This window comes from Amia ocellicauda, chromosome 13 (genome assembly GCF_036373705.1).
Source record: "Amia ocellicauda isolate fAmiCal2 chromosome 13, fAmiCal2.hap1, whole genome shotgun sequence".
Lineage (NCBI taxonomy): Eukaryota > Metazoa > Chordata > Actinopteri > Amiiformes > Amiidae > Amia > Amia ocellicauda.
The window spans coordinates 15,813,430-15,840,813 of NC_089862.1; the positions used below are offsets into that span (position 1 = coordinate 15,813,430).

At 34.8% G+C, this 27,384-nt stretch overlaps 1 protein-coding gene across 1 annotated transcript in view; it reads right to left on the reverse strand.

The window, feature by feature from the left end:
- Window positions 1–275: 275 nt before the first annotated feature.
- The window catches only part of stim2b (stromal interaction molecule 2b), a 51,763-nt gene continuing 24,654 nt past the window's right edge, over window positions 276–27,384 (reverse strand). Inside the window, exons 2-12 of the mRNA XM_066719985.1 lie at window positions 23,492–23,622; window positions 15,401–15,512; window positions 10,246–10,357; window positions 9,149–9,264; window positions 8,301–8,478; window positions 7,564–7,741; window positions 7,122–7,289; window positions 5,714–5,814; window positions 3,790–4,028; window positions 2,363–2,555; window positions 276–1,686 (exon numbers count right to left, since the gene is read on the reverse strand). Of these exons, the coding sequence (XP_066576082.1) occupies window positions 1,230–1,686; window positions 2,363–2,555; window positions 3,790–4,028; window positions 5,714–5,814; window positions 7,122–7,289; window positions 7,564–7,741; window positions 8,301–8,478; window positions 9,149–9,264; window positions 10,246–10,357; window positions 15,401–15,512; window positions 23,492–23,622 (1,985 nt within the window). The 3' untranslated portion in view covers window positions 276–1,229. The remainder of the gene's footprint in view (window positions 1,687–2,362; window positions 2,556–3,789; window positions 4,029–5,713; window positions 5,815–7,121; window positions 7,290–7,563; window positions 7,742–8,300; window positions 8,479–9,148; window positions 9,265–10,245; window positions 10,358–15,400; window positions 15,513–23,491; window positions 23,623–27,384) is intronic.

The window sequence follows — 27,384 nt, forward strand, 5'->3', positions numbered from 1 at the left end:
GTTTATTTTACAAATTGTATTGTCAAAGTATTCAACCACAACAGGTTACCAAAAGCATACAGATATATGCCAGAATAAAGTCATGAGAGTTTGGTAAAATCCTCCACATACAACAATCCTACTAGAAGAACACAGTATTTTACAAATCAATGACAGCGTAGCATAAAAATAAATAAAAATAACTTTTCTCCTTATTAGAAGTGTTGATTTTATTGTTCAATTATTGTCCTACCCTCATTAAGACATGTTTGATGAAATGGAAAATAAACACCACAGAAAGCATAATGCCTCCATTTTATTAATTTATTCTACAGTACAAAGATTCACACACCAAATATTTGAAAAACCTTAAACTTCGTAAACAGTTTTTCTTCTTATTTTGCTTAGCAAGTCAGTGATGAGTTAAAAAATAAAAAAAATAAAAATAAAAACAAAAATAAAATAAAAACTTGCCAGGCTGTATTTCACCACTTATAGAAGCAAAACAGGGAAACTGTAGCCTTTTGTCAGCTATTCACTTGGGATGGGACAATTGTAAAAGAAGTTAAATCACAGTGAGAGCCCAGCCCTGGAAAAAAAATAGGTTATTTCAATCCAGAGCTTTTATTGTCTAAAGCACATGAAAGGGAAAAACTGTATATTCTATTTTAATAAAAAAAACAGTCTCTCTTCATGAAACCCAACCAATAGAAATCCTATTTCTATTTAAAAACCTCTATTAGAACATTATATGTAAAAACATAGTATCATTTTCTCCATATTTCTAGAAATGTTATTGATAATCCCGCAAGCAGCGGCACCTCCCTCGACTGGAAAGTGGTAGTGCAACAAACTTTAGCAGGGTATTTCTTGCAGGTACATTAGTCCAGTACATAAGCTTTGTAGCTTCGGTAAACAAGAACTCTGTTAAAGCTTAAAGACCAGAATTCCAAAAAAGTGGCTTTTATTTCTAACTAAAAAATAAAAATAAAAAAAGACCAAAACAATAAATAAGCAAAAATGACAGTAAACAGTCCACACTCTTGATTGTTGTCTAGGTGATGGCTGGCATGGCCTTTGACCTTTGAGTTAACTACGAGGCTATGAGTGAATTTAGAGGCATTCCAAGAGGCTTCCATCCTGACGATTCCAGAAAGAGCAACATTCGCCTTAAAAAAGAAAAAAAGAAATGGGGAAAAAAAGGAAAATCGCATGTTTTGGCTTGGTTGACGGTCCTCTTTAAGGCTTCTTTACTTTTTCTTCTTAAATAAACTTTTTAACTTGGATGACTTCTTCACCTTGTCACCGTTCTCACAGGAGTCTTGGGCCATGCTGTGCATCTTCTGTTCCTTTGCCACTCTGCCCTCAATATCTAATGAAGTAAGAGAAGGATAACGGTTTTCTGAGACAGGCAGCTGGCTGGGCAGCTGGCCCATACTGTAAGACTTCTCTAAGATGCCATTGTAAACCATCTTGCTGACAGGGTTAAAGACCATGCTTTGGGATTCTGTAACACCCATCGAGTCAGGAGAACCTTTGTGCTGATCAAAGGAGGTTGGTGAATCTGCTGCACACAGTTCCTTATCGAATAACTCGTCCCTGGAGATTTTCCTAGAGGGAGTTTCCTGAACTTCCGTGCTGCCAAACTGCTTTCTTCCCATGGAGGAATTTAAAGAATCGCAGTCAGAGCATGTGTCCTGAGATTCCCTGGAAAGTAAACAAAAAACAAACAAAAAAATGGATTGACTGTTAAATACAAAATATAGTGAGAAATTTACTTTAGCAGAAGATGAAAACATACTAAGAAAATTAAAGCATTCAGAAAAACTTAACATAAGTGACATATAAATACTTCAACATTTCCAGCATGAGAATATTTTAATTCCATTTCGACACTGAGTTGTGATGTTTAACCCTCTAAATCCTAGAGGGCCCGTGTATGACTGTAGGCACAACCAATCAACATTGCATTGGTATAGTCCAATGACACTTCTCCATACAATGGAGAGATTCTTTTGACCTGGAAGTGAAAATGATGTAGGTTTATATTTGAACTTTTCAAGCTGTCGGTCAAAGGATCTACCAAACATGGTGGCATCCCAAATGGAAACTTTCCCTGGCAGAGGACGTAACCGAGATTAGTTCTGAAAGCGACCTAGAATCAATCTTGTTGGCCTTAGAGATTGATCTGGATGATGTGGAGGACTTTCAGATAGAACAAAATATACTGTTAACTGTAATCCATAAAGAAAATAGTGCTGCATTAAAAATACATACTACTGTTAGAACTACACTAAACTTTACCTTTTACATTTTAACGTAAGATTTTATTTGAAATGAACTGAGCCTCTCTCAATTTGACCAAATCCAATAAACAACTTACAGTTTTCTTTCTGTGCTGAAGTAGATGGGGTCCTCCTCCTCTTCAGCGTGATACGTGAGAGGACTGCTGGCCATCGACAGCAGGTCTGGGTCTGGGGAGAGCATTATGGGCTGGGGAGCTGAGCTCATCATGCTACGCCGAGAGCGACACAGGCTACTGCTTCTGGCTAAAGAACCAGCCTTCATTAGTGGCGCTGAAAACCCAACAAGAAAAACACATTAACTGTTGAGTACACACACACTCTTCTCACACAGGACTCACACAATGCTGCTCTCACAATGTGCTGTCTTCTAGCACTGACATTAACATTATTTAAGAACCGCTGCTGAGCTAATAATGTCACTCCTGACCGCTTTAACTGACAGTTCAAAACCACTAGAGCCATAATGGGGTGCTCAAAGTTTTTAATAACTCTTCAAACTCCTTTACTTTGAAATATACTGAATAAGCATGCCAAAGTTTGGCACAATGTAGGAAAAGCAGATGCAGGCGATATATTATCCAGCAGCAATTAAAACAAATAAAAATCAATGTTCAGAAAATCCTCTGACATTTTCTTATGGAATGTATAAAGCATGATCACAAACAACTGAATAAATAAATCAAACAATATTATGTGTCATGAAGGTATATCAGATAAACAGCAAGGAAAGATCAAATTGAAACTCAAAAAAATGAAGAACTTTTAATTAATGAAACCTGACAACTCTTGCGGCGGGGTAAGGACTCCATACTACCAGGACTCTGCAGGATGATTCTTGTGCCTGAACATGCCAATTAGTACTGAAGACTGTCAAGTAGCCTACTAAGAGGTGGCTCTGTGTATGGATTTCCAGAGTGGCGGTTCCAAGAAATGACACATGGGATACAGCGAAAGACCAAAGGACTCCAGTTCACTGATGGGGTTTTATTTAGAACTACAGTGGAAAGAGCTGAGCACCTTTATTTTAAATATGGATGGATTCTATCATATAATTGAGTACTATCTTCAAGGGGATTTTAAGTTTCCTGGGCCATCAGACTTCTTACACTACTTCATACACACAAAAAGTCTGATTAACATTGCTCAAAGCCTCGAAAGATCTTTTGGCCATTTAGGAACATAATAATCACAAATACATATACATCAGGTTCCATGTTAATTTGAATGTCCCTTTTCAATTAAACAAAATTACCTCTGGAACACAACACTATACTAAAATGATGCACTGTATTACTAATCTGCTGACAACAGAGATATGGGTCTCTAGTTCTGACTCACAAACTATATTTCTGTTAAAAAACCCTAACCTCTCCTATTGTCTTCATAATTTATTTCTAGGTGACCAAAAAACCTTTGGAAGTTGGCCGTTCGACAGATGAGAGAAGGTCTGAAAAGCAGAAAAACAAACATTGTGGGAGAAATGGCCCCTTTGAAGAAAACGTACTGGGAAACTGTGGAATGATTGGAGGGGTGTCTTCGTCTAGGTCATCCACTCCACCAGCAATGGGGTAGGGAGGCACCGAGACCCTGGGCATGACCACCCAGCTGTGATCGGAGTAGAGGGTAGCTGTCAGGTTGGGCAGCCCTGAATTGTGCACCACCGGAAAGCCGCAGAGCTTCTCAATCTGCTGCCATCGGTGGAGACGCTCCCGCAGACAGGCTGTTACCTCAGACAGAGCTTTTCTACAACCAAAACAAAGTAAGGAATCAGTGCATCAGCAGTAGTATTTAAACCCGCTTATCAACATGGTGCAAATTCACCTGAACTCAACAGAAATACCTATTCCTAAGAAGAACAGTGATAAATTCAATTTGAGCAATGTTAAATCTTCCTTAGTTTCCCTTGGAATATCAAACATCCCAAGCTGACAGCAAAATCCAAATCGTTAACAGGTCCTTGGGGAATCATATTAATAACGAATAAACGAAGGAAAAAATAAAGTCTTCTGCTAATGCTGGGATTATTTGATACTTTAATGGGTACAGCTGTTATTAGCCTCTGAAGCTCTGCCTGGAACTATGTTTAGAGCTGTATAAATTATGCAAATAGATTTTTTATTTAGGAATTAGGAAACAGCCGCTGGGTAGTCAATCTGGCTTTTACTCTGTTTACGGGGTGAAGTGCTTGTGCAAAATGAGTTGTGCTCCATGTGTGCTGGCACTTTGAGTCAAAATGTCATAATTTCATGTAAGATGTGATAGACAGGAGGCCTGCCACCAAAATGTACAGTCTGTAAACTAATCTTGGCTTTAGGTGATGTACGAATGACAGTCTGCCAGTCAGTTGTGCTGTCCTTTTTTCAGCGAGGCTCTCTGATGACTTACTGGTGTTTATGAACAAAACCCTGATATTTTCACATCTTGCAATTTACACATAAAATTTGCCTCCTTGGTAAATACTTACTGTATAAAAGCACTATTGTAGCACTGTATAGGACATTTACTCTCAAAAACTGGTACATTTAACGCTTGCAATTTTAAGATTATTATTTTTTATGTGGTAAGATTGATGGAGAGCCAGTTCCAGTTGGGTAGTACAAACTAGATTTTTTTTTTTTTTTTTTCAAACTATGATTTAATTAATCTTGATTGCATACTTCTGACTGTTTTCTCTTTCCATGCACATTATCAGATTTTATATTTGACCTTGTAGGTAGATTATTTGTTTATTTATTTTTGTAACATTTATTGCAGTCTTGCACAATGGGATTCGGATGGTTTACTCTGTAGAGCAATGACAAGCCAGTGTGTAATGGATATTGATATTGTTAAGGCAGGGAGAGTTGCAATGGATAACCTTGTATTCTATATCAGAAATCAATTCTCAGTACTGTTGAGTTATAAAATCCAAAACTGGGAGAGGCAAACGGCTGTCAATCATTTCATTATGTGCTACAGCATCACATCAAATCCCATGGCTGGACTGGGGATCTTAACATTTCGTGGCATGAGAAATAAAGCTTTTCAACAAAAAACAAACAAATACATTCAAAAATAAAGCTAGTGCTAGTGAACAAAATATCATGCACAGCATGCACCAAATGTATGTACATTTTTAATTAGTAACAATTATCACATTTCAGTCATGTTAAATAATCCTGCTGTTATTACAATCTTGGAAACATTATTCCTTATACTTCAAACGTTAGGTTTTTAATGACTACAGCTTTAATGTACAACGTTATTTAATTTGTGTGTGCAACGTACCTCTTACAGGTTTCTTCCTTTTGTCAGAAAAATATTTTAATTCATAGCTAAGTATATTAATAAGAACATTATTTATTGGTTGTGATTTTATTTTTTCTCTGCACAAAACACCATTTTTGAAAGAATTATGTTTTAAACAACAACAAAAAAATGCATCTTACTTTGCCTCTAGTATCTTGTGGTCCACCTCATCCAGGGAGGAACTGTGGGCTACATGCAGTGTCCCAAAGACTGAACTTCTCTTCTTTTTTATTTTTTCTGCCTGAAACGGTTATTAAGAGGAAATGTATGAGTAAGTAAGCACCCCCTGCCCTGCTTAATTACTTAATTGAATGGTATATTGCTTTGTTAGGTCAATTAAGGATTCAATTAAGCAATTAAGACCTCAGTTGGAACAAAAACCAGCAGGGCAGGGGGTAATCCAGGACCGGTTTGAAAACCACTGGTCTATTTAATAGGGTGACCTTAAATCACTCCACAGCAGAGGCTTAGAACAGAAACATACACTGGTCCTCATTCCCAAATGCTTTCAAAGCCATTCTCCTTGAACAAAATTAGTTTTACAAACCCAGCTTTTTTGATGTATGGGCCCCTCACCATAAAATGCAATTTATTCTGGCAGTAAACTGTGGTCTGTACCTACAGTTACAGAGCTCTTAAGTATGTATTTATTCCATTATTTATTTAAGTCTGTGATGTTAATGTTGTCAAACACACTCATTTATAAAACAATTACCCTTAACATTTACACATAATAAATAAATAAGGTCACTTTGTAGTTAATTGCATTCTAAATCCCCATCACCCACATGAATCCATTTGAGATATAGTTTATTTAAAAAAGAGTACACTTTAAAAGCAATTTCCTTCACTTCATGGACATTGTAAATAAAGACATTACTCCACATGTGTGGCACCACTGTGGTATTTAATAGTCTTTTTATATTTCATAAATACACATTTGCATTTCAGTGGAGCATGCTGTTTTGGTTTTTAAACAGAGATCTAAGTTTGTAATCTTTATTCTTGAGGTGAGCCTAAAAATTGTGTTTTGGTTCTTCTGAGAATTATAGAGCAGGATACTGAATAAAAGGTAAATTATATTTTTCATTTGACAAAACCAATATTTTTTTATGTTTCTGTAATTATATCCCTTTTAAGTATAATAGTACCAGAATCCTAATTAATTATATAAATCATAGCCTACCCATAGTTCTAGTGTAACCACACCACTTTAAACTGGAAGGACAGATACAGAAAGAACCATTAATTACAACCGAGAAATCTTACATGTTACAATCAGTCCAAAATAAAAAACAGAAATAATGCAAATACTGTCATTAGCATTGTGGAGAATTGTTTCTAATGTTCTGATGTCGTTTTATATTCCAGCTATTCAAGCTGAGGTTATCTTCTTATTTCATCATAAAGAATAGGCTGAAGAATGATCATTTTGGTGCATGCTATGTATTTTCTAACAAATTATAATTCGATTGATCAGTTTTTCTCAATGTTCATGCAGAGGAAGGTGTGGGATCGGGCGGCACTGCAACACAACAGCTCACTTACCTCCTCCTTGGCAACAGTTAACTGCATCTCGGCACTCTGTTTCTTGATGTTGTAATACTGCACTTCCACCTCGTGTGTTAACTGCAGCCACTTTTGCAGAGTCTCTGCGACTGTCCAGTCTCCTTGGATTTCAAATTCTCTCTCTGCTTTCCTTAGTGCCATGCGTACCTACCAATTGGAGAAAAAAAAAAAAAGTCAAGCCACATTCGCCACCCAAATAAACTAGTGAAGCCTTATTTCTCTTGACAGGTTTGCAAAATGGCAGATTCAATGTCAATTCGAAAGTCTTTATCTGCCTTTTTTTTTGCTGAATCTAAACGTACATGGAAACTGCATAATGTATTCTGAAGAGAAGCTTTTTTAAATGATTAATATGCACGCATTACTCAAAACTGGTCTGAGACGCTTTGTTGTGTGGGTCCCAAGTGTCAGTGTCCCATACCTGAACCAGTTCCTCTTCCGCGTATTTGAGTCGGCTCAGCTCACACTCCGCCCCCTCCCTCAGCTCTCGCAGGCGTTGGGCCTCCTTTTTGGCATCTATAATTTCATCCCTCATTTTCCGCTCTAAATTCTGTTTCTCCACAGCAACTGTTCGGTTTTCCTCCTGGGCTTTCTCAAGCCTAAGTGAGACAAATTGTACAAAATTGAAGAGAAATATTCCAAGTAATTAATTATAAGCTATGGCAAAAATCTATTTCTTCCCACTCCCTTTGGACCCCCATGATTGAAATATCCGAGCGAAGCAAAAGGGACTTGGCATGAAACTCTAGATCTACATCAGTATAAATGGTTTGTAGGTTTTAAAGATGCTTCAAGGACACAGCTTGATCAAATAAAATGGTACAATTAAAAAATAAGTTAGAAGTAAAGCAAACAGAAACAAAATTTTGATAACAATGCTTCTCGCAGGAAACCCAGGAAATCCCACACGATAGCATGAGATTTGTTTACATGTGTAACTCAGGACTTTAAGCAGTGCATTTAATTATTCAAAAAAGACCCGGAGCAAAGAGGTCCCAGAAGACTACAGTTGTATAAACCTTGTTCATTATATTGTTAGAAATAAATGCAATGCAGTTTTTAAATGATTATCAGTCAGATAAAAGGCAATCTGCATATTACAAAGGCATACACTGTAGAATTATCACACGAGGAAGGTTAAAACCCATCTCCACATACCGTTCTTGAAGTTCCTGAAGACTCTGCTCTGCACTTTGAAGGCTTTCTAAATCTTTCATCATCTTTGAAATGTGCTCCTTAGAGGTTTTATTCTGAACGTATGCAAACCAGCAACCACCAACGCCAATGATTATTGAAATCAGCAAAACAAAATCTTTCATCCAGTTGTGTGGCGGACCTTGAAAGGCAAAAATTTTAATTTTCAAATCCATCTTGAAGTTGCACAGAGAGTAGATAATCAATACCCGATTTAACGAAGTAAACATTTACAATGAGTGAAAGGTTAAGAAACATTGCAATTGTAGTAATATATATATAATATTAGACTGCTTATAGATTTGCTTAATGTTGTGCTTTAGGCTTTAGTTTAGTTTTAAAAAGTTATTATAAGTTTGGTTCAAACCAGCAAAGATGATTTCGTTTCATTCTGTTGTATTCAATATAAGTGCAAGGGTGTAGAAGAAAATTATTTCAGATTAAAGACTAGATCAAAACTTTGATTCACAAATTACAATTTTATACCCTATCACGCTTTGATTTATAAATGTTAGAAAGTGCAGTCTAACAATAAATCAAACCACGATAGGGTACAGATCTGTATTTTGTTATCTGCAAGTAGGTCAAAGTTATGTGTATTATGTAAAGTATGAAACCAGTTGGTTTTATATTAAAAGTACCTTTGTCCAACAGTTCCAGCAATGTTTTTTTCGAACTTTATGATGAACAACATTTGTAAATATTTATATTGAAAGAAGGAAATATGTATTTAAACATCAGAAACAAAAACATTAATAAAATTATGCATTTTCATTTTCAAAAACAGATGAAGTGATGGAGTTGATACTAACGTAATGGGGGTCCAAACAGAACCACATCTAGAGACTTTAGGTTAAGCTTCTGCTTGTGCCTCTGATCCAAGATTTTTAATTGCGATGTCATGAACGAAGGTTCATTAGCAGCTATTCTATAATGAGAAGGAAACAACAAATTACTGAGATGTGATCCACAAATGCCTTTAGCAGCCCAATATACAAGTTGTATATACACTTTTTTTTAAATAACAGTTTTGATAATAGGCCTGGGACAATCTAGATCAGTAAACCTGTATATGACACACAAGATGTTCATTCAAGTCTCATTTCAATATGGCAGGCCTCTGCATTGGAACAAGTATATTAATATACTATATATATATATATATATATATATATATATATATATATATATATATATATATATATATATATACACACACACACAGACACACAATATATATACATGTCAATTATTACATCATAATTTACACAGGTAAATTAACAGATATAGATTTTAAAATGACAATTTCAAAACACACTATTCCTATGAATGTCCTTAAAAAACACTAGTACATATGTGAACTTTTTTTTTCCACAATCATTACTCATCTTATTCTGTGGCAGCCTGTGCATTGCTTTTATTGCCAGAAGTCGGCAGTATTGAGTTAAGGGAATTTCTTTGCCTTCATCTACTTCATCTACTTTGTTATGACACTGTGCATTTGCAGTAATACTACAACTTACAAAGCAATGTGCTTACATTTGTGTATCTTTCATTTTCTTGTTGGTTGGTTGTTTGTTTGTTTTCAGTTTAAACCAATGTTGGAAATACAACATTGCATTCAGAGATTTTAAGATGTCTTACTGCAGATCAAACACTATATTCAAAACTTGATTTTTATCTATAAAAACATGCATAATTAGCTTGCTTCTTAGTTATTGTGTATTATGAGATGTTTTTAAGAATGCCATCATCATTTACAATCCACATTTAACAATTTACTGATTGGAGTTAAAATGATAATACACATTTTAAATAATATATATTTACCTGTAATTAATTCTTAAAACTGCAAATTACATATTTCACAAAAAATCGGTCCACATTGTTGTTTTAAAGTGACACTTACCGAGGTAGGGTGTTACCGTTTACGTTATAGTCCCTAAAATTATTCTCATACTGAGGCAGTTCAACAATTTCAATCAACCACTGCACAGTTTCATCCACTGTCCAGTTGTGCACTGAAAGATAAAATCATGAAACAATTAATTAAAGTCTGAGAACAATCTCAAAAGGGAAAAGTTAAGGAAAATTAGGCAAAGGAAGGCCATGAACTATCTTGCTACATGACCTTACACTATATCATTTTTTTTTTTTTTCAAAAGCTGAAACTTTTTCTGTTTAGAATATTGTGAACTTAAGATTTTTTTTTATGTTCTTCATGGGCAACCGACTGCCTGCAGGGCCACAAATATGCACCATGACATTGAGGTAAGCAAAGCTTTTCGGGAATAGAATAAAATATATTGTGATCCTCACTGAAATCCCGAACACCACTAGAAAGCCTCTGTGAATAATATAACCATTGCAGCCTTAAACTTAAATCATCTAATACATCCCTGAATGTGATTTGGCAGTCAACTGCTTAGAAACCACTTGGTATATAACACAGTCTATATTCCTGTTTGAAACTGAAAAACAAATAGTAGGAAATACTTTATCTACACAATATTAGATTTACAAATCTTTGGAAGTTATTTCTAGTACAGTGTCTTGTTTGACGTCTTAAATAATAACACTAATAATATCTTAATGACAATCTGAAAATGTTGGCTATGAAAAAAATGTCCCAAGGCAAAATATTTCAGAAGAGCAGGTCAATCATTACAGATACGAGGACGTCTCATTAAAGTGGTAGGGATGAAACTGTTCTGACAGTGCAGAAATGTGCATTGAATTCTGTTTGCACAATTAATCATACATAAAGCTCTGTTAACCTCCTGCCCGGAAAGGCCAACTCTGACAGAAAATAGACAGCCACTGCTCTCCCCTATTATTTATCAGTTGGATGGAAACACGAATTCTGAAAAATGGATTAAAATCACAGGTCAGTGAAGTATGAAAGTGTTCAGTCCAGACCGACGTCTACTTTGGAAAGAGACATTTTATTCTGACAAATTATAATTTAAGGTTGTTATCATATATTAACCAGTTTGTTTCCAGTTAGCACAGGACTATGACAAACAGGTGGATAAACCTATTGCTTTCTTAATTTTATCGCTGAATATTTTCATTTAAATGGAATAATGAAATGGCTCATATTCATTCATGCATTCTTCTGCAAGACAATAATCCAGATGGAAATGATTCTATATATGATATATATATACACTCACCTAAAGGATTATTAGGAACACCATACTAATACTGTGTTTGACCCCCTTTCACCTTCAGAACTGCCTTAATTCTACGTGGCATTGATTCAACAAGGTGCTGAAAGCATTCTTTAGAAATGTTGGCCCATATTGATAGGATAGCATCTTGCAGTTGATGGAGATTTGTGGGATGCACATCCAGGGCACGAAGCTCCCGTTCCACCACATCCCAAAGATGCTCTATTGGGTTGAGATCTGGTGACTGTGGGGGCCAGTTTAGTACAGTGAACTCATTGTCATGTTCAAGAAACCAATTTGAAATGATTCCACCTTTGTGACATGGTGCATTATCCTGCTGGAAGTAGCCATCAGAGGATGGGTACATGGTGGTCATAAAGGGATGGACATGGTCAGAAACAATGCTCAGATAGGCCGTGGCATTTAAACGATGCCCAATTGGCACTAAGGGGCCTAAAGTGTGCCAAGAAAACATCCCCCACACCATTACACCACCACCACCAGCCTGCACAGTGGTAACAAGGCATGATGGATCCATGTTCTCATTCTGTTTACGCCAAATTCTGACTCTACCATCTGAATGTCTCAACAGAAATCGAGACTCATCAGACCAGGCAACATTTTTCCAGTCTTCAACTGTCCAATTTTGGTGAGCTTGTGCAAATTGTAGCCTCTTTTTCCTATTTGTAGTGGAGATGAGTGGTACCCGGTGGGGTCTTCTGCTGTTGTAGCCCATCCGCCTCAAGGTTGTACGTGTTGTGGCTTCACAAATGCTTTGCTGCATACCTCGGTTGTAACGATTGGTTATTTCAGTCAAAGTTGCTCTTCTATCAGTCGGCCCATTCTCCTCTGACCTCTAGCATCAACAAGGCATTTTCGCCCACAGGACTGCCGCATACTGGATGTTTTTCCCTTTTCACACCATTCTTTGTAAACCCTAGACATAGTTGTGCGTGAAAATCCCAGTAACTGAGCAGATTGTGAAATACTCAGACCGGCCCGTCTGGCACCAACAACCATGCCACGCTCAAAATTGCTTAAATCACCTTTCTTTCCCATTCAGACATTCAGTTTGGAGTTCAGGAGATTGTCTTGACCAGGACCACACCCCTAAATGCATTGAAGCAACTGCCATGTGATTGGTTGGTTAGATAATTGCATTAATGAGAAATTGAACAGGTGTTCCTAATAATCCTTTAGGTGAGTGTATATATATATATATATATATATAGTATATTTGAATAATACAACACTGAAAGAAAAGATCAAAGCTGCATAATGTTTGTGAACAGAGTTGAATCAAAAAATTATAACCTTTAACACTGTCCAAATAAAACCTAATGATGCATCTGGCATCTGAAACACACTCCTTAGGATGTGTTCATAAGAGTGGCTTAGCAATATTGTCTGGCTGTTGTCTATTTAGATAAAGTTATGAATGTATCATGCTGACTCATGTGTCTACACCTGTATCTTAATCTGTATTGTGGCACTAGAGAGCCCGATGATAAATTTGTTACACGTGTCATATTGAAAATGTTGTATCGTAATGAGTGTGGAATCACAGCCAAGCAGGCAATGCACAGCCCGAAGAACAATGTGATCAATAGATGTAATCTATCATAGCCCACAATGCAATAAGGGGATGGTTTCAGGCTTCTGCCAGCATCTAGTAACTTCAAATACCAATACACAGACACAATATTAATGCCATTACATACGGCAAGTGCATACAAATCTATTAGCTTAGAAAATCATTTCCAAGTATACTATATTTGCAGAATCGGTCAACTTGGTACAGTTCCTTACACTGTTTGTATAAACATACAGACACTATATAGGCCACATTGTACAAATTAGCCGTTAACTATCAAAGTATTCTGGCAAGCGAGTCCATGGCATTCCTACAGGGAAGTTAAATGCAAAGTCATGGTAAAAAAATGCCTCAAACTCTTATCACCATATTGCCAATACAAGCTTTGAACAAACTAAACTGTGAGCTCCAAGTGAAGTTGGTGAAGGGAATAATTACTCTCCTTTCCAGCAAACTGCAAGACTGCCTGCTGATAATGAGCAGCCTTGTCAGGACTGAAATTAAATGAAACTCCTGATGCTTTCAAAGGAATGTAAGGGGTCCCATTAAACACAATTACTCCGTTATACAGAGCTGACTGAAAGATATTTGAAACCTCATTAAAAAAAAAAAAACAAAAAAAACACCAAGACTTTTGCATTGTGTTTTTGAACTCACTAGTAACTATAGAACTCAAAAAGAACATGGCCAAACAAAACACCTTTGTTTTTCTACTTTATCGGCAGTATTTTGGCAAAATATTTGGTGTATACTGTGTGTGAATAGTTACAAATGAATGCATAAACATCCATTTATTCTTAATTTCTTGGCATTTACATAATAAGATAATGACCTGGCTTGACACTATAAAATATTTAAAGCAAAGGATACAATATGCATTTCAGATAATTGTGGTTGATTAGAATAGGCTGTGGAAACTCATTAATTCTTAATCCAATTCAGAACATAGCCTATATCTGAAATGTCTGGCTAATATCTAACTCTGCCCTCCTAAAAAAAAAATCATTAACTTTTTCATACCAGTTTTTTTTAATGTGAAATTAATGCTGAATCTTTCATGTTGTTTATTCTCCATATTCACCAGCAAATTTAAATAACTAAATTCAGTATTTGGCATTTATTCTCAGCTGATAAACTCCCTTCCACCCCTCCACAGCAATGCATAAATACACGCTGAACAACCCCTTCAGTTAAACGGTTCTCATTTCATTACCGCTGTTTACCCTATTATATTAAATAGTAATTTTGGTCATTACAGTGCTTCTCAATTGAACTGTGTCCTAACTGAATGGTAATGATACTTGGGTTAGACTCACTGACTGATTCAAAGAGATTTTGTGAATGGTACAGTATGTGTATCTGTACTGCAGATGCACTGGGTAGTTCCCAAGTGATAGCAGTGTAAGCCTCATTTTTAAAATGAGAATTAAATTACACCAAGGGTAGCCAAAGGTCACTTTTACATATTGTAAGAGTGAATTAGGAAGGTAGAGCATTGTTGTAAACCTATCCAATATACTGTATTTGGTGTTTTTTTTACTGATGAAAATTCTTGTGGTTTATTGTAAAGAAAAAAATATTTGACAGTTTAAGCTACAAATGCAGGGGACAAACCATTACAATCTAGATTTAGATAGGTGTGTTTGTTTTGTGTATGTGTTTGCTCACTCCTGTTCATAAAGTAATGAAGTAGTTCATAAAATAATTATTTTGAGGTTGTTGTTTTTCACAATTGCACACGCAAAACCAGTACAGCATGTACTTCCTGTGGTGTACGATGTGTCACAGATATTAAGGCTATAGTAATTTTCATGGAAAAGTGTTACATAGTTTCTTATTTTGCAGTTCAAAATCTAATTTATATCTCAGATAAATGTATCATATTTTTCCTACAACTGGAAAAAGTCTGTGGTTTCCATTTCAGTTAGGTGCCCATTTGAATCAACCTATATACTTTAGTTTAAATATAGAAAACATGCATAGCTCATCTCCTATCAATCTGTCACTTGTTTAATTCTACTATGTTTCAGTCTATAATTTCCAGAACCAATGTATCACTACAATACCATACCTTTGAAAGAGACATCAAACCAGCCTGAAACAGAAACTGAAAAGCTAAAAGTTGATTTTAAAATATATTATCAGGCACCTTGCAGCACTGTAACAGAAATTCCCAGACAGATATAATGAGAAGTTATGGTCTTTTCCAAGAAATATTACATTCCAAGAGGTACTTATTTCTTATTTAACTTTACCAGTTGAACTTGTGGACGACTTAAGTAAAGGGCAATCTGTACCTTCTGAAGTTTTCCAACATTTCCACAATTCCTCAATCGTGATGTGCTGGTCTTCTCTGTGCAGATTACTGTGTTTGTTAGTTTGTTGCTGCTTCATGTCTTCAATTATGAACTGAAAAAGAAACAAACAGTTCAAATTACACTTTGTTCCTGTAAACAGATCAATCAATCCACTTTACCATGAAGAGCACAGAATAAAGTTAAATTATCTACAGTTATAGTCATGTATAAGCTGGTATAATGATAATGTGATGTTGTTCTGGGTTGCCTATGAATGGCTGATTTACTGTTGGGGAAGGTTAATCTGCATAGTTTATCTTTCTCCTATGTATCTCTTAGAATCATTTAAACAGGTTTGTGATATAACTTCTAAGTCTGTGTTTTTATTAAAGATATAGGCATTTGTAAATATGAGTTCCTTTTAAATGTGCATCTTGTGAGACTGATCTAAAAAGGAGATTGTGATCCCTGCTTCTTTCAAGTTCTATATAATATGCACAAAATGTACTTGGTATGAGACCACTGTAATTCAGTATTCTGGGGGAGGAAAAAGACATTAACCAAATCTGACTTAATAGTGCATCAGAAAGCTTTAAGGAATTAACTGTGAGAGAGCCCGTCCTTTGGTGGTTTGTGTGAAGCAATTAATCAATGGCAGTACTGCGGCTAAGTCTGACAGAAGTCCTTAATCACACTTTAAGGTAATTATGAGCGTGGTTCCAGGCAGACATCTGGAAATACATCCCCCTCATACAGATAGTAAGACTACACTAATAACGGCTCTCATTACCCATTACCCATCCCACTTATTTGACTCCTTGGCTGTAAACACTGCACCCTGTAAACGTGCTTAATAGTTTAGCAGACAAGTGGACGGCTAGACTCGTTACCAATTTCGGATTTCTGTGAAATTTATAAGACGAGAATACCATTAGTGGACCAGTGGGTTTGCTTTCAATTATATATATTTTCTTGAGATAATTAATCTAATGTATCTTTACTTCCCACTTTACTTTTGCAACTTGTTTCCTGTCAGACAAATTAATGTGACTTTAATTGGATCAGATCTATTTATTGATGAATGCAAATTATTAGCTAGTCTAAATTGATTGAAGAAAACTTAATTTAGATTTTTGTCTGAGCAACTTGAATGTAGTGGTCCTTTTGGGGAAAACCCACGAATTAAGTGGATCCACTTATTTTCTCTGTAATGACTAGGTCTGGCACAATCACCTTGAATACCTTAACATGCAATATCCTCCAAAAGGTGATATGTGGTATTAAAACTGATGCACAGGTCTGCTCAGTTCACTGATAGTAAAAATCAATGAAATGTTATGGGATGATCTTGACCAAAGAGTGAAAAAGAGTCGTCTAAGCAGCATCATTTTTACTGAGGGTCAGGAATGAACTGACAAAAAGTGAAAGTAATGACACTGAGTCAGAACACCCATAGCGTGTGCTGTTATAAAGTGGTGGGAGATCACAAAATACTACAGTAAAATTAAAGAAAAACAATGCTGTTGCTTTTTTGAGAAAGTTAATTATCAAAATATTCACTGTTATTTGCATTATGATTACTCTTTTTCTTCTTAATCACAGTGAGTCAATTAAAAACAGATTTACAAGAAATGTACAACAAGACTTGCATTTGTCTTTCTGTGTGTGGATCTCTACCTAAAAAGATGTCGTTTCCTAATTTGTCTCAATCATACTTCTGTTTTTACATAAATACAAATACATTTAAGTACAGATATCATACATGTTAGTTATAATAACTCTAAGGAAGTTGCATCTTTAGTATTAGTATTTAGTATTTTTTAAACCAACCACATTTCCGCCCATTTTCTCTTCCTACTGAAAGTGTTGCTTGAAGTAATAAATACAGGGTTTCTGCTTCATGCTGCATAAAGGTTCAGGAGGTTACTTGTTTATTCTGTGCATTTTTGATCTGCACAGAGAAGGTAATCTATTCATAACCTCCTTCAAAAATAGCTTTCAAATAATGATTTTCCTAGGGCACATGAGCACACTGGCACCATATGAAAACACAGCTATAATAAAGCAAATACAAAATATTTTTAAATGTGTGCGTTTATAAATGTACTGAGTCAATTGCAGGGGATGCAATAATGTGAGATAATCACACTTCTATGCTATTAGGCACTTTTTTGCATTGAGATTATTAGGTCTACATGTTAATACATTCTCAGACTTGCATAACAATTTAAATCAGGAAGTTAGCTGTCAAATGATAATTTAGAACACCACGTTTCCCCTCACTGCATGTTAAAGTACCGTATATACATCTAAAACTTTGTTTAAGAAAACTAAGCATACAAATTAAAGTCACAATAATTTAACTCCATTAAAGATTGATTGTAATTGATAGCATCATATCAAGCTAACAAGTCTATGACTTAGTATTGCTGTAGAAAGGAAAAGAAGAGATGGCTGATAAGAGAAAACAGGCTGATCCAGATCGCACAATATTAGATGTGCAAAACATACTATAATAACTATCAATATGCTAATCGAGGAAGGTGTAAAATGTGTATAATGGACATTTTTTCAATGGGGGAGGAGTGTTATTTTGCATTGACTACATTTAAAGATATGGATAAATTGAATTTTTATTTGATTAAAAAATTCTCCAGACCCTTCAAAATGTAACCAGAAATCTTGAGATTTTATGACAAAGGTTTAAACAGGCAGGTTAATTATATTGAAAAGTTTTGTAGCTAAGAAACATAACTATATTAAACTTGTAAGTGGTTTTTGGTGTGATATTAGGGTGAACTACACTGTACATATGCTGGATTGTATAACTTAGGAGACAAAAGTAAATAAGGGAAAAGGTATATTAAAAACTATGGCTTAGGGGTTTGCAATCAGAGCTCTTATTATAATGGTTTATTTTAAAGTATGAAAAAAGCAAATATAGTTAAATGTATTCAGTGTTTCAGTGAAATGCCAAAGAGCTGGTCCTCCCAAAACCTTCTTGATAATGATCACTCGATAAAATCTTTATGTATATCGTTCACTACTCTCAGCGGTCTTGTACATTCCTATAGAATATTATGCCCTGCAAAATAGCTTGAGTTTTCATTTGTAATATACATATATTTTAATAACAGAATATGATGACATTTAAAATTGCATGTACATGTTAACTCTTCCCAAAAAACAGAAAAAGAAGTAAAAAAAAAAATATCAATGAGTCCTAAGAGAAAATGTAACTGCAAAAATTTTTAAATGGTTTATCCACTTGACTATCTTGTTGTTAGAATAATGTTAAAAAACGTGTTTTATAACTTTAGAACTCGATTCCAAACGATTCCATTAGCTACTGATTCATGTTTATTTAAACGTCTTTGATGAATGAAAGATAATGTAATGCTATCCATCCAAAACCCCTTTGGTTACCTTTTCTTTCAAACAAACTTTTTTTTTCTTTTTTCCATCAGACCTCTTAGCCAAAGTTCTGATTGAAAAGAACAGTTGACCACATCCTTTAGGGAGATTTACTGTACTGTTGGTAATGTAAATAACAAGGCTCACTAGTCCAGTCACAGCAATTTCCTTCAGCTGTCTTTGTTGACTTTGCAGGTTTGGAAGAAATGTAACCAGAGCTGGCTGCAGAGACCCAAAATCCATCACTTTGTAGAAAACTATTATTATATAATATTATTTGTCTGCTGCATCCTTTTAACAGAAGATAAAAAAAAGAACTGTGAAAATGTGTTATATCTTAGTATCTCAACTATCTATTTCTGGTAAGGATAACTTACACTTATATTAGTATGTTCCTAAACACGCACCTATTCACACATTTTCATAACATGGATCTTCCTTCTAAACACACACACATTTAACATATGGTTTCTGTTAGGACATTTTATCACCCAACCAAACCTGTTTTATGATGATATGAAACAACAAAATACATTTTTATTATTTGACTTGCGTTGTTTTTAACAAATATTTGGATGTAAAATGATAAAAAGGGGAGGGAAAATGTATCCACTAAAAAAAACTTACAGCCGAAGTCCATTTTGTGGACAGTAGGTTCAAGTAATTTGTAATGTAATTGTTGACTGGCAAACATTTAAATAAATTGTCCTGGGAATTAACTAGGAAGTAACTGAAAATATTATTTAGATAATCAATAAGCAACACATAAACAGTTACAATTTCTCAAGGATTTTTCTGAAGACCACAATGTGAGGCAATTACATAATTATCTATATCTTATGTATACACACAAAACATTATGTAAATGTGTATTTATGTTCAGGATTCCAAATAACGTGTTTTTCTATCTTAACCGGTATAATAAACTGTATTCAGAAGAACTAGTTATTCATTCTGTTCAGAAACAGAATTATGGGATCTTGTACTGTGTACTGCGGAAAAGTACCTTACTAATATCTATAATAATAATCTATTTTTGTTCTGCTAATTGTATTTCTTAATCTTGTCTTATAATTTCCAGTAGATAATTCTTGTCAATTTTGATCATATACTTATTCCACTTTTGGAAACGGCAACGAGATGATTGTATTAAGAAATAATCCAGTTTATAAACGCAGTGGATGTTTTGTTTTTTGTTTGGGTCAACCTGCAAATCACAGAATTATCCTGGGTATGCTTAACCATTTTTTTTTTTTTTTCCACCACTTTGCCTGGTACCTTGCTATTTTTGGGAAGGCCCAATTCAACCTGTTGCTATACAGACACAAACTAAACACACACAATAATTCCAGAACTATATACAAGTTTGTAGTTTGGTGATAGCAGGTGCGTGATTTTTCTTGGTTTACTATGTCCCTAGATCTGATACTCGGTCACTGTCAGCTCTCATTCTAGGAATGGAGCAAAACTGAATTTAATTTGACTATAATTATCTTTCGTAAATGTGACAAAATATAATTCACAAATCATGCGTCTAACAAAGCAACAGTCATCTGAAAATGATTTTAAAGGCAGGTGACTGCAGAAAACTGCAAGCTCTCATACAATCTAATATACAAATAAATCAAATAATTTTTACTACCTCTGAATTACTTCATGCATAAACTGAGGCTTTTTCATTATTATTACACCTATACTGCACTATTAGAATATTCTGCAGTCAGAAATGTCCAGAGAAGCTTAAGTGAGCTTTAAAAGGACAGAAAATTATCTTAGTATCCTTCAATGCTGAGCAGATTTGACGCAAATATACTACATATGGGTGCTTTGGGTTTACTTAGCAACAGGTCTGCTGTGAAAGTATCTCCTGGGTGTTTTACTTCTTGATACTTCATACTAAAATGCTGCTGCAGTTTGAAACAAGACACCAAGCATTTTTTGTCTCCATGTGATGACAACAAAATGCTCACACTGTACTTGGCCTAATACCTTCTCCTTCTGACAGCTCCTTTCAAAGACTCTATCCAAATGAAATAACAAGAACCAAAAAAATTGGGAGGTCCTAATTTCTGAATGCATATAGGTAAAGAATTAAAAAGAAAACTAAAATCCACTGGCTGAGGGGGAAGTACAACCTTCACAGAGAGCTTCTAGCCCTGACGTGCATTTTGTGCTTGGTATTTGAAAGTGATGCAATCTGATCCCTTTAAATGACTTCTTGGCAGCTCACGATCAGAGGGGCAGAGCACTGGAACACACCTGCCATCCCCTGTGACTTTCCTCTAATGTGCTTCAGGACATTCCTTCCAGGAGAAATACAAAGTATTAGCATGCCCTTCCTTCTTCCTGTCCAGACTATCAATCAAAACCATTGCCTTATATATACTGTTTACCTTGCAGCATCTCTGTATAAACCCTGTCCCTAGTTCCCTCCAATGGTTTCTTGTCCTTCTGTATCAAATTTCATGTGAGCATTTCCCTTGTTTACTGACACAGAATGTTTTTTTTTTCCTGCACAGCAATCATATACAAAGTCTGATTATTTATTGATTTATTTACTTCACAATGGAGATTTATCTACTGAGACCGAAACCTAATTTCCAGCAAGTCCCTGCAACTTCATACAAACATCAACAAAAAAAAAAAAAAATATATATATATATATATATATATATATATATATATATATATATATATATATATATATATATATATATATATATATATGTATATTAATAAAAAGTAAGAGGATTAAGAAGGGTACAAATAGATAAAGAACATTTGCGGATCAAAGAGTAGGTTACTTTCATAAGGGCTGGATTTAGAAAAAATAACCAAGGTCTTTTACAATCTGTAAATAAACCTGGATAATTAAAGAATGAAATCAATAATTATGCAAAAATGTAATGGAGTGTGTGAGTTTCCATAATCTAACCATAGGGTTAAATAGGGGAAAAAACATAATTCAAAATGTATATTTTAACAGGTTGTATTAGTATTATGTATTCATGTTATACGTGTTTGCTTTATTGTAAGTTGTGCCAAACTAAAATAATGTTTAATGTAAATGAAGGTTTAATGATCATAAAATAAAATGAAACCTATTCATTTTTTTCTTTTTCTTAAGTCATCTAAAGAAAGAGGAGCATTAGCCAGGTTGCTTCTCACAGGTTTAATAGAGAGATAATATGGTAGGGCATTGTTGTGCGAAACTGAAATAATGAATAACACAAAATGATCATCTATATTATGGTATTTCTTTTTGTGGCTTATTCTCATAGCATCTTAATAGTTTTTACCATCAGCATTTTAATATTTCAAATACTGCATTTCCTATTTACAGTATGTTGTTTGACCTTGAGATCTTTATAGAGGCACAAGGTCAGTAAACACGCCTCATTTTCAAATCACCAAACTTCATGCAGTCAAGAATTTACATTAATGATACTGTATCATGTAGTAAGTAGCAACATCAGAAAAGCACAGAAAACATATACAAGGTTATGAAACAAGCATTGCACCTCTTTTAAAGATGTTTAGAGCTAGCGACTGATTAAATGGATGTTCTGTGATATATAAAACTGATCTGGTGAATTCATTTATTTTGATACGCTTTTTGAATGTCAATACATCTTACCTGACAAACCTCACAATGTGCAAGTTCAGTTCAATTCAGTGCTACTAGAGGGCACTGCTGCTTCTTGTCATAAAAGTGATTTACTTTTTCAAGCATTATTACATTAAATCTATCCTCTCCAGCTGGTTTCCCTGACTGCCTCAGACTTAGAAGAAGAAAAAAATGTCAGAAAAGTGCAAAATCTTGATGGCTTTCAATTTACATTTTGAATATTGGTACTTTAGTAATTCAGATGTTAGCTACTGCTTTGGCAAATCAATGTGCAGCTGATTTTATAGCCATAGGAAGTTATCACCTGCCTGAAGGCAACATTTTCCTGGCGTGATACAAAAGTTAAACCTACTCCAATATCTTTATTAGGAAAGATACATATTGAAAAACATACAACATTTACTTTTTTCGTTATATATGTGATTACTGAAAACACTGATGCTAGGGTAGTGTTTTCTTTTTTAAGCAAGTAACTAATTACTGTTTAAGTCTTAGTTGATTTTTCAGTCAGCTCATTTCCTTATTGTGCTTTGCTTATGCTGATGAGGGTTTGCAGCAAAAACATATGAAGCAGAACATCATCAACTGCTCTTTTTTTTCCTCTTTTCTTCATGAGAACATTTATACAACTCATAAATGCACAAACTCACCACAGCATTTTGTAAATAGGATGCTTAATTTTGGCAAGAGAAATTAAGAGCCAGACCTTCAAAACAGTGTTACTACAATGTTATTTGTCATTTTGCTGCGGATGTGTATTTTATAACTCATCGTTTATCATTAAAGAGAAGCACTGAAGGCATTTCCCACAGTGGGTTACGCTTGTCTCGCCTGTAAAAGAGAAAATCAGCAACAGACAGAGAGCTCCAAAAGACCATCAATATTCTACACGAATGGCAGTACATCCATGAATACAATGTTATAATTTACTTATAGTCTATAATTTGATGTTTTTATCTTAAGCATTATATGTTTTATATATACATAAATCTGTGGATTACATTTGAAATTCTTATTTAATAAAGGTTTAAAATGTCATTAAGCATTACCTCGACACTTTCATTTACTTCAATTCCCCCGTCATTGTCATCATCAAGCTCTTTATGAATTTGGCGCAGGGCATCCAGACTGAATCGGTCCGCTTCATTGAGACATGGTGGCGTCACAGTAAAGCAGGGATCTGGAAATAAAAGGTCAAAAGGTCACAAAATCAGCTTGTCAATCAGTACATAAGATGCTTTAAAATATTTTAGCATTTTATTAACGTAAATATGCTTGTGTGTAAATTAACTTGTCGTTTTAAAAAAGTGGTGTTTTAACTGTCCTTTAAGAGGAATTTAAATAAGAAAATAAAGTTCTCCATCTACATTTTTAAACTTGGTACACCACACCAACTGACTGACTGAGGGAAGAGAATGAAATAACAATTTTGTTATATAAGGTACATCTCATCAAACCATTACTTTTTTGAACGATAGACAATGAATAGCAGTAATGTATATAATAATGTATTTAGTTTCCTAGAAGGGCTTTAATAAAGATTCATTCTGAAACTGAAAGCAACAGAAATACAGTGACGCTTTTACCAAAGGATTGAGAACTGCTTAAGGCGTTGAAAAAGTAGTAACAAGGTCTGAAACCACAAGCTGTGGTGATCTTATCAGTGTAGTGGCACAGGTATCTGTTTTTTAAGCCCTCTGTTTTTTCTAAATTAAATCTATATTTATCTTGATTTATATTCCAGTATGATCAGTACATTTGTTAAATCTGCAGATGCCACAAAATTAGGGGATGGGCTGACACTACAGAAACTGCAAGGGGTTTTAAAACGTAGCCAGTATTGAGGACTGGGCAGACACATGGCACATTAAATTTAAATTAAATTAAAGCAGAGCAAGCAAGCATTATATATTTTACAGATCAATGTAAATATGAAAAAAAAAAAACATACAAATAGTAATCTGACTTCACTTCCATATAAATAAGCAGCATGGTACTTTAGAATGCAATAGCTGATTTGTAAAGACAAATTACCATGTAGAACTATGTTTTATACAAAATAAAATAGAACGTCTGTGTGTGTGTGTGTGTGTATATATATATATATTAGGGCTGGGCGATATGACTTAAAAATAATATCTCGATATTTTTAGAAGTTTGGGCGATACGCGATATACACCTCGGTATTTCTTGTTTTTATCCAATCAAGCCACAAAATAAGACCAAAGACATTCAAACTACAAGTATTTCGTTAATCCTTCAATAAGCAAAACTAACAAATACTACATGCAGGCTGTCATGGTAAATATATGCGGAATGCAACACATTACAGGGCAAGTGTTGTGTGATTACTATTACGTGTGTTATGTTGTTATAGGATATATATATACTTATACACACACACATACATTATATATATATATATATATATATATATATATATACATATGTTTAAAAATAGCTGGCGTTACAATAGTTTTAATAAATCTTAAATGCGGGTGCATTATCCCAGGGATTTTATATAGAACAATTATCCGGTCAAGGAAGGAAGGACAGCAGCTCCCGTCTAAAAACAGTCCACATTCACCGATGTCTCAAAAATTATTTATTAGAGAAAAAGTGAACATCATAATGCTTACGCGTTTCGACTTCTCTTCCTCAGAGCACATCTATACACACACACAGCATGATTTACTGTCACACAACACAATAACACCAGTAATAGTGATCACGCAGCACATGCGCAGTAAAGGTCCAGATTCAGGCAGATTGAGCACAGCCGGGTCTATAGCGGCGCATTAACATCTGCTGGACAGACGTTTCTCCTGTGACTGTCGCGTCTCGATTCTACTTACAAATACAGCACGCTTTTAATACAAATTTGTTATAATAGTAATAATAATAATAATAATAATAATAATACAACTGTTGAAGCACTTCACCATCTTAATAAAAAGAAAATGATACTTTCTGCATGTGTTTGCATTGCTTTCCAATTTATTCAAATGATCAGTCTATATTAGCGGGGGTGGGGGTGCCTGCAGATCGAGTTCAGCCCGGCGACGACAGCGGGGCGCAGCGTGTGCGCTTGCGCATTAAAGCATCTCTTGGTTATGTTGGTTATTGTGCGTCACTTCTCTCTCCTCCATGTCTGTCTGTGTTTCTGATGCTCATTTCTACCTGCATCCAGCACGTGTGGAAGAACCGGGAAGAACGCAAAGCGTCCTAATGACGAAAAATACTGCCGTAAAGATTGCAATTTGCGACACCACGATATAAACGATATAGCATAATATGAAACGATAGACGTTTTTCTATCGTCATACGATATATATCGTCATATCGCACAGCCCTTTATATATATATATATATATATATATATATATACACACACACACATACACACACGAAAATATCATCCTCTATATAATTGCCACATGTGCTTGTATACCAAGAGGCACTTACAAGAAAAGTAAATACAATGAATAATTGATAGAGATCTATAATGATAAAGGGTGGTTTTCTACAGGTGAATGTAATATTTTACATGCCATTTTCCTGCCTCTAGCTGTCATAAATTTGATCTGGAGTTTGTTTGCTATGGAGAAATGATTTCCATGTCCCACCCCAGAGATGGCTGCAATTGGCAAATTGTTGGCTTGGCAAAGTTGCTACTATAGTTGCTTTTTCGTTCTATGAAGCCCTCCCACTGCCCCACAATTTTCATTGGTGCTCATCCATGTTAACCAATGTTACCTTCACTTATTTTTCCTGCCGCAGTTTCACTTTTCATAAATTGTGCCATCGACATTTGCATTTTATTCATGTAAAAATAAGTATATTTGTTTTTTAGAATATTCTCTTCTGCTGTTCTCTCAGACACCGTTGTGATTGATAGAACAGGTTTTAATGCATATTGTTGTGTGGAGAAATAAGGTCTCATTACACAACATGTTTTATAAGTCAATCTTTAAATTTACATCCTGTGTTTACATCCCTGGCCTTTATATGCATAACATTTAAAACTGTTGTATAAGAAGACAAAGGAAATTAATTTTAAATACATGGTTAAGGCAGATACATGCATACACCAGTTAACCTTTGACTACCACAAAACTCAAATTATAAACACCCACATGCTTTCCATGACAGACTCATCTGCAGCAGAAGTGTTGACAACAAAGTGTGAGTGCATCACCAAGACAAGTTATGAGAGAAAAATCTTAGTTTGTGTTCTGTTTTGGTTTTAAACTACAAGCAAAGGCTTGTTGTATGGTATCAAATCTAAACCCTAGACTGCTAAGCAACAACTGCTAAAATTAAATCACTTCAGTTTATTACATCTTTAGACATATGATACTTCATGTGTCACACTTGGTGCTGTAAAGTAATGTTTAACCATTCACTGTAGAATTCTGCAGGTTCACTCTGGTTTTCTTTCATCTTATGTTTTTAGTTTCAAAACATTTATTTAGAATTAGTTATGTATGTTGTAAGTCGCCCTGGATAAGGGCGTCTGCCAAGAAATAAAAATAATAATAATAAAAAAAAGAAAACAAACTCTTCTATACTTACATTATCTAACAATATCTTGAGACAAAGTAAGATTTAGCGAATGCATTGAAATCATAGTAAACAGAGACGTGTGGAAATACAAATACTGGTACACTGTGGGAAAGAGTACTAAAGGCATAGTATGGATTTAAACTGCAATTTTACTGTGTACATTTAATATGGGAAACCTCCATTAAGGTGTGCATGGCATGAATATGTTTAAGGAATTTCCCTTTATGATGTGCATGCACCATTAACTGCAAGACAAATGTTATCATACATCAGTTTTGAGATGCATTACTTTCAAACTGAAAAGCATTACTTTTGATTTATGTTGCCTACAAGATACAAATACCAATAAAAACTCATAATTTAGTATCAATTAATA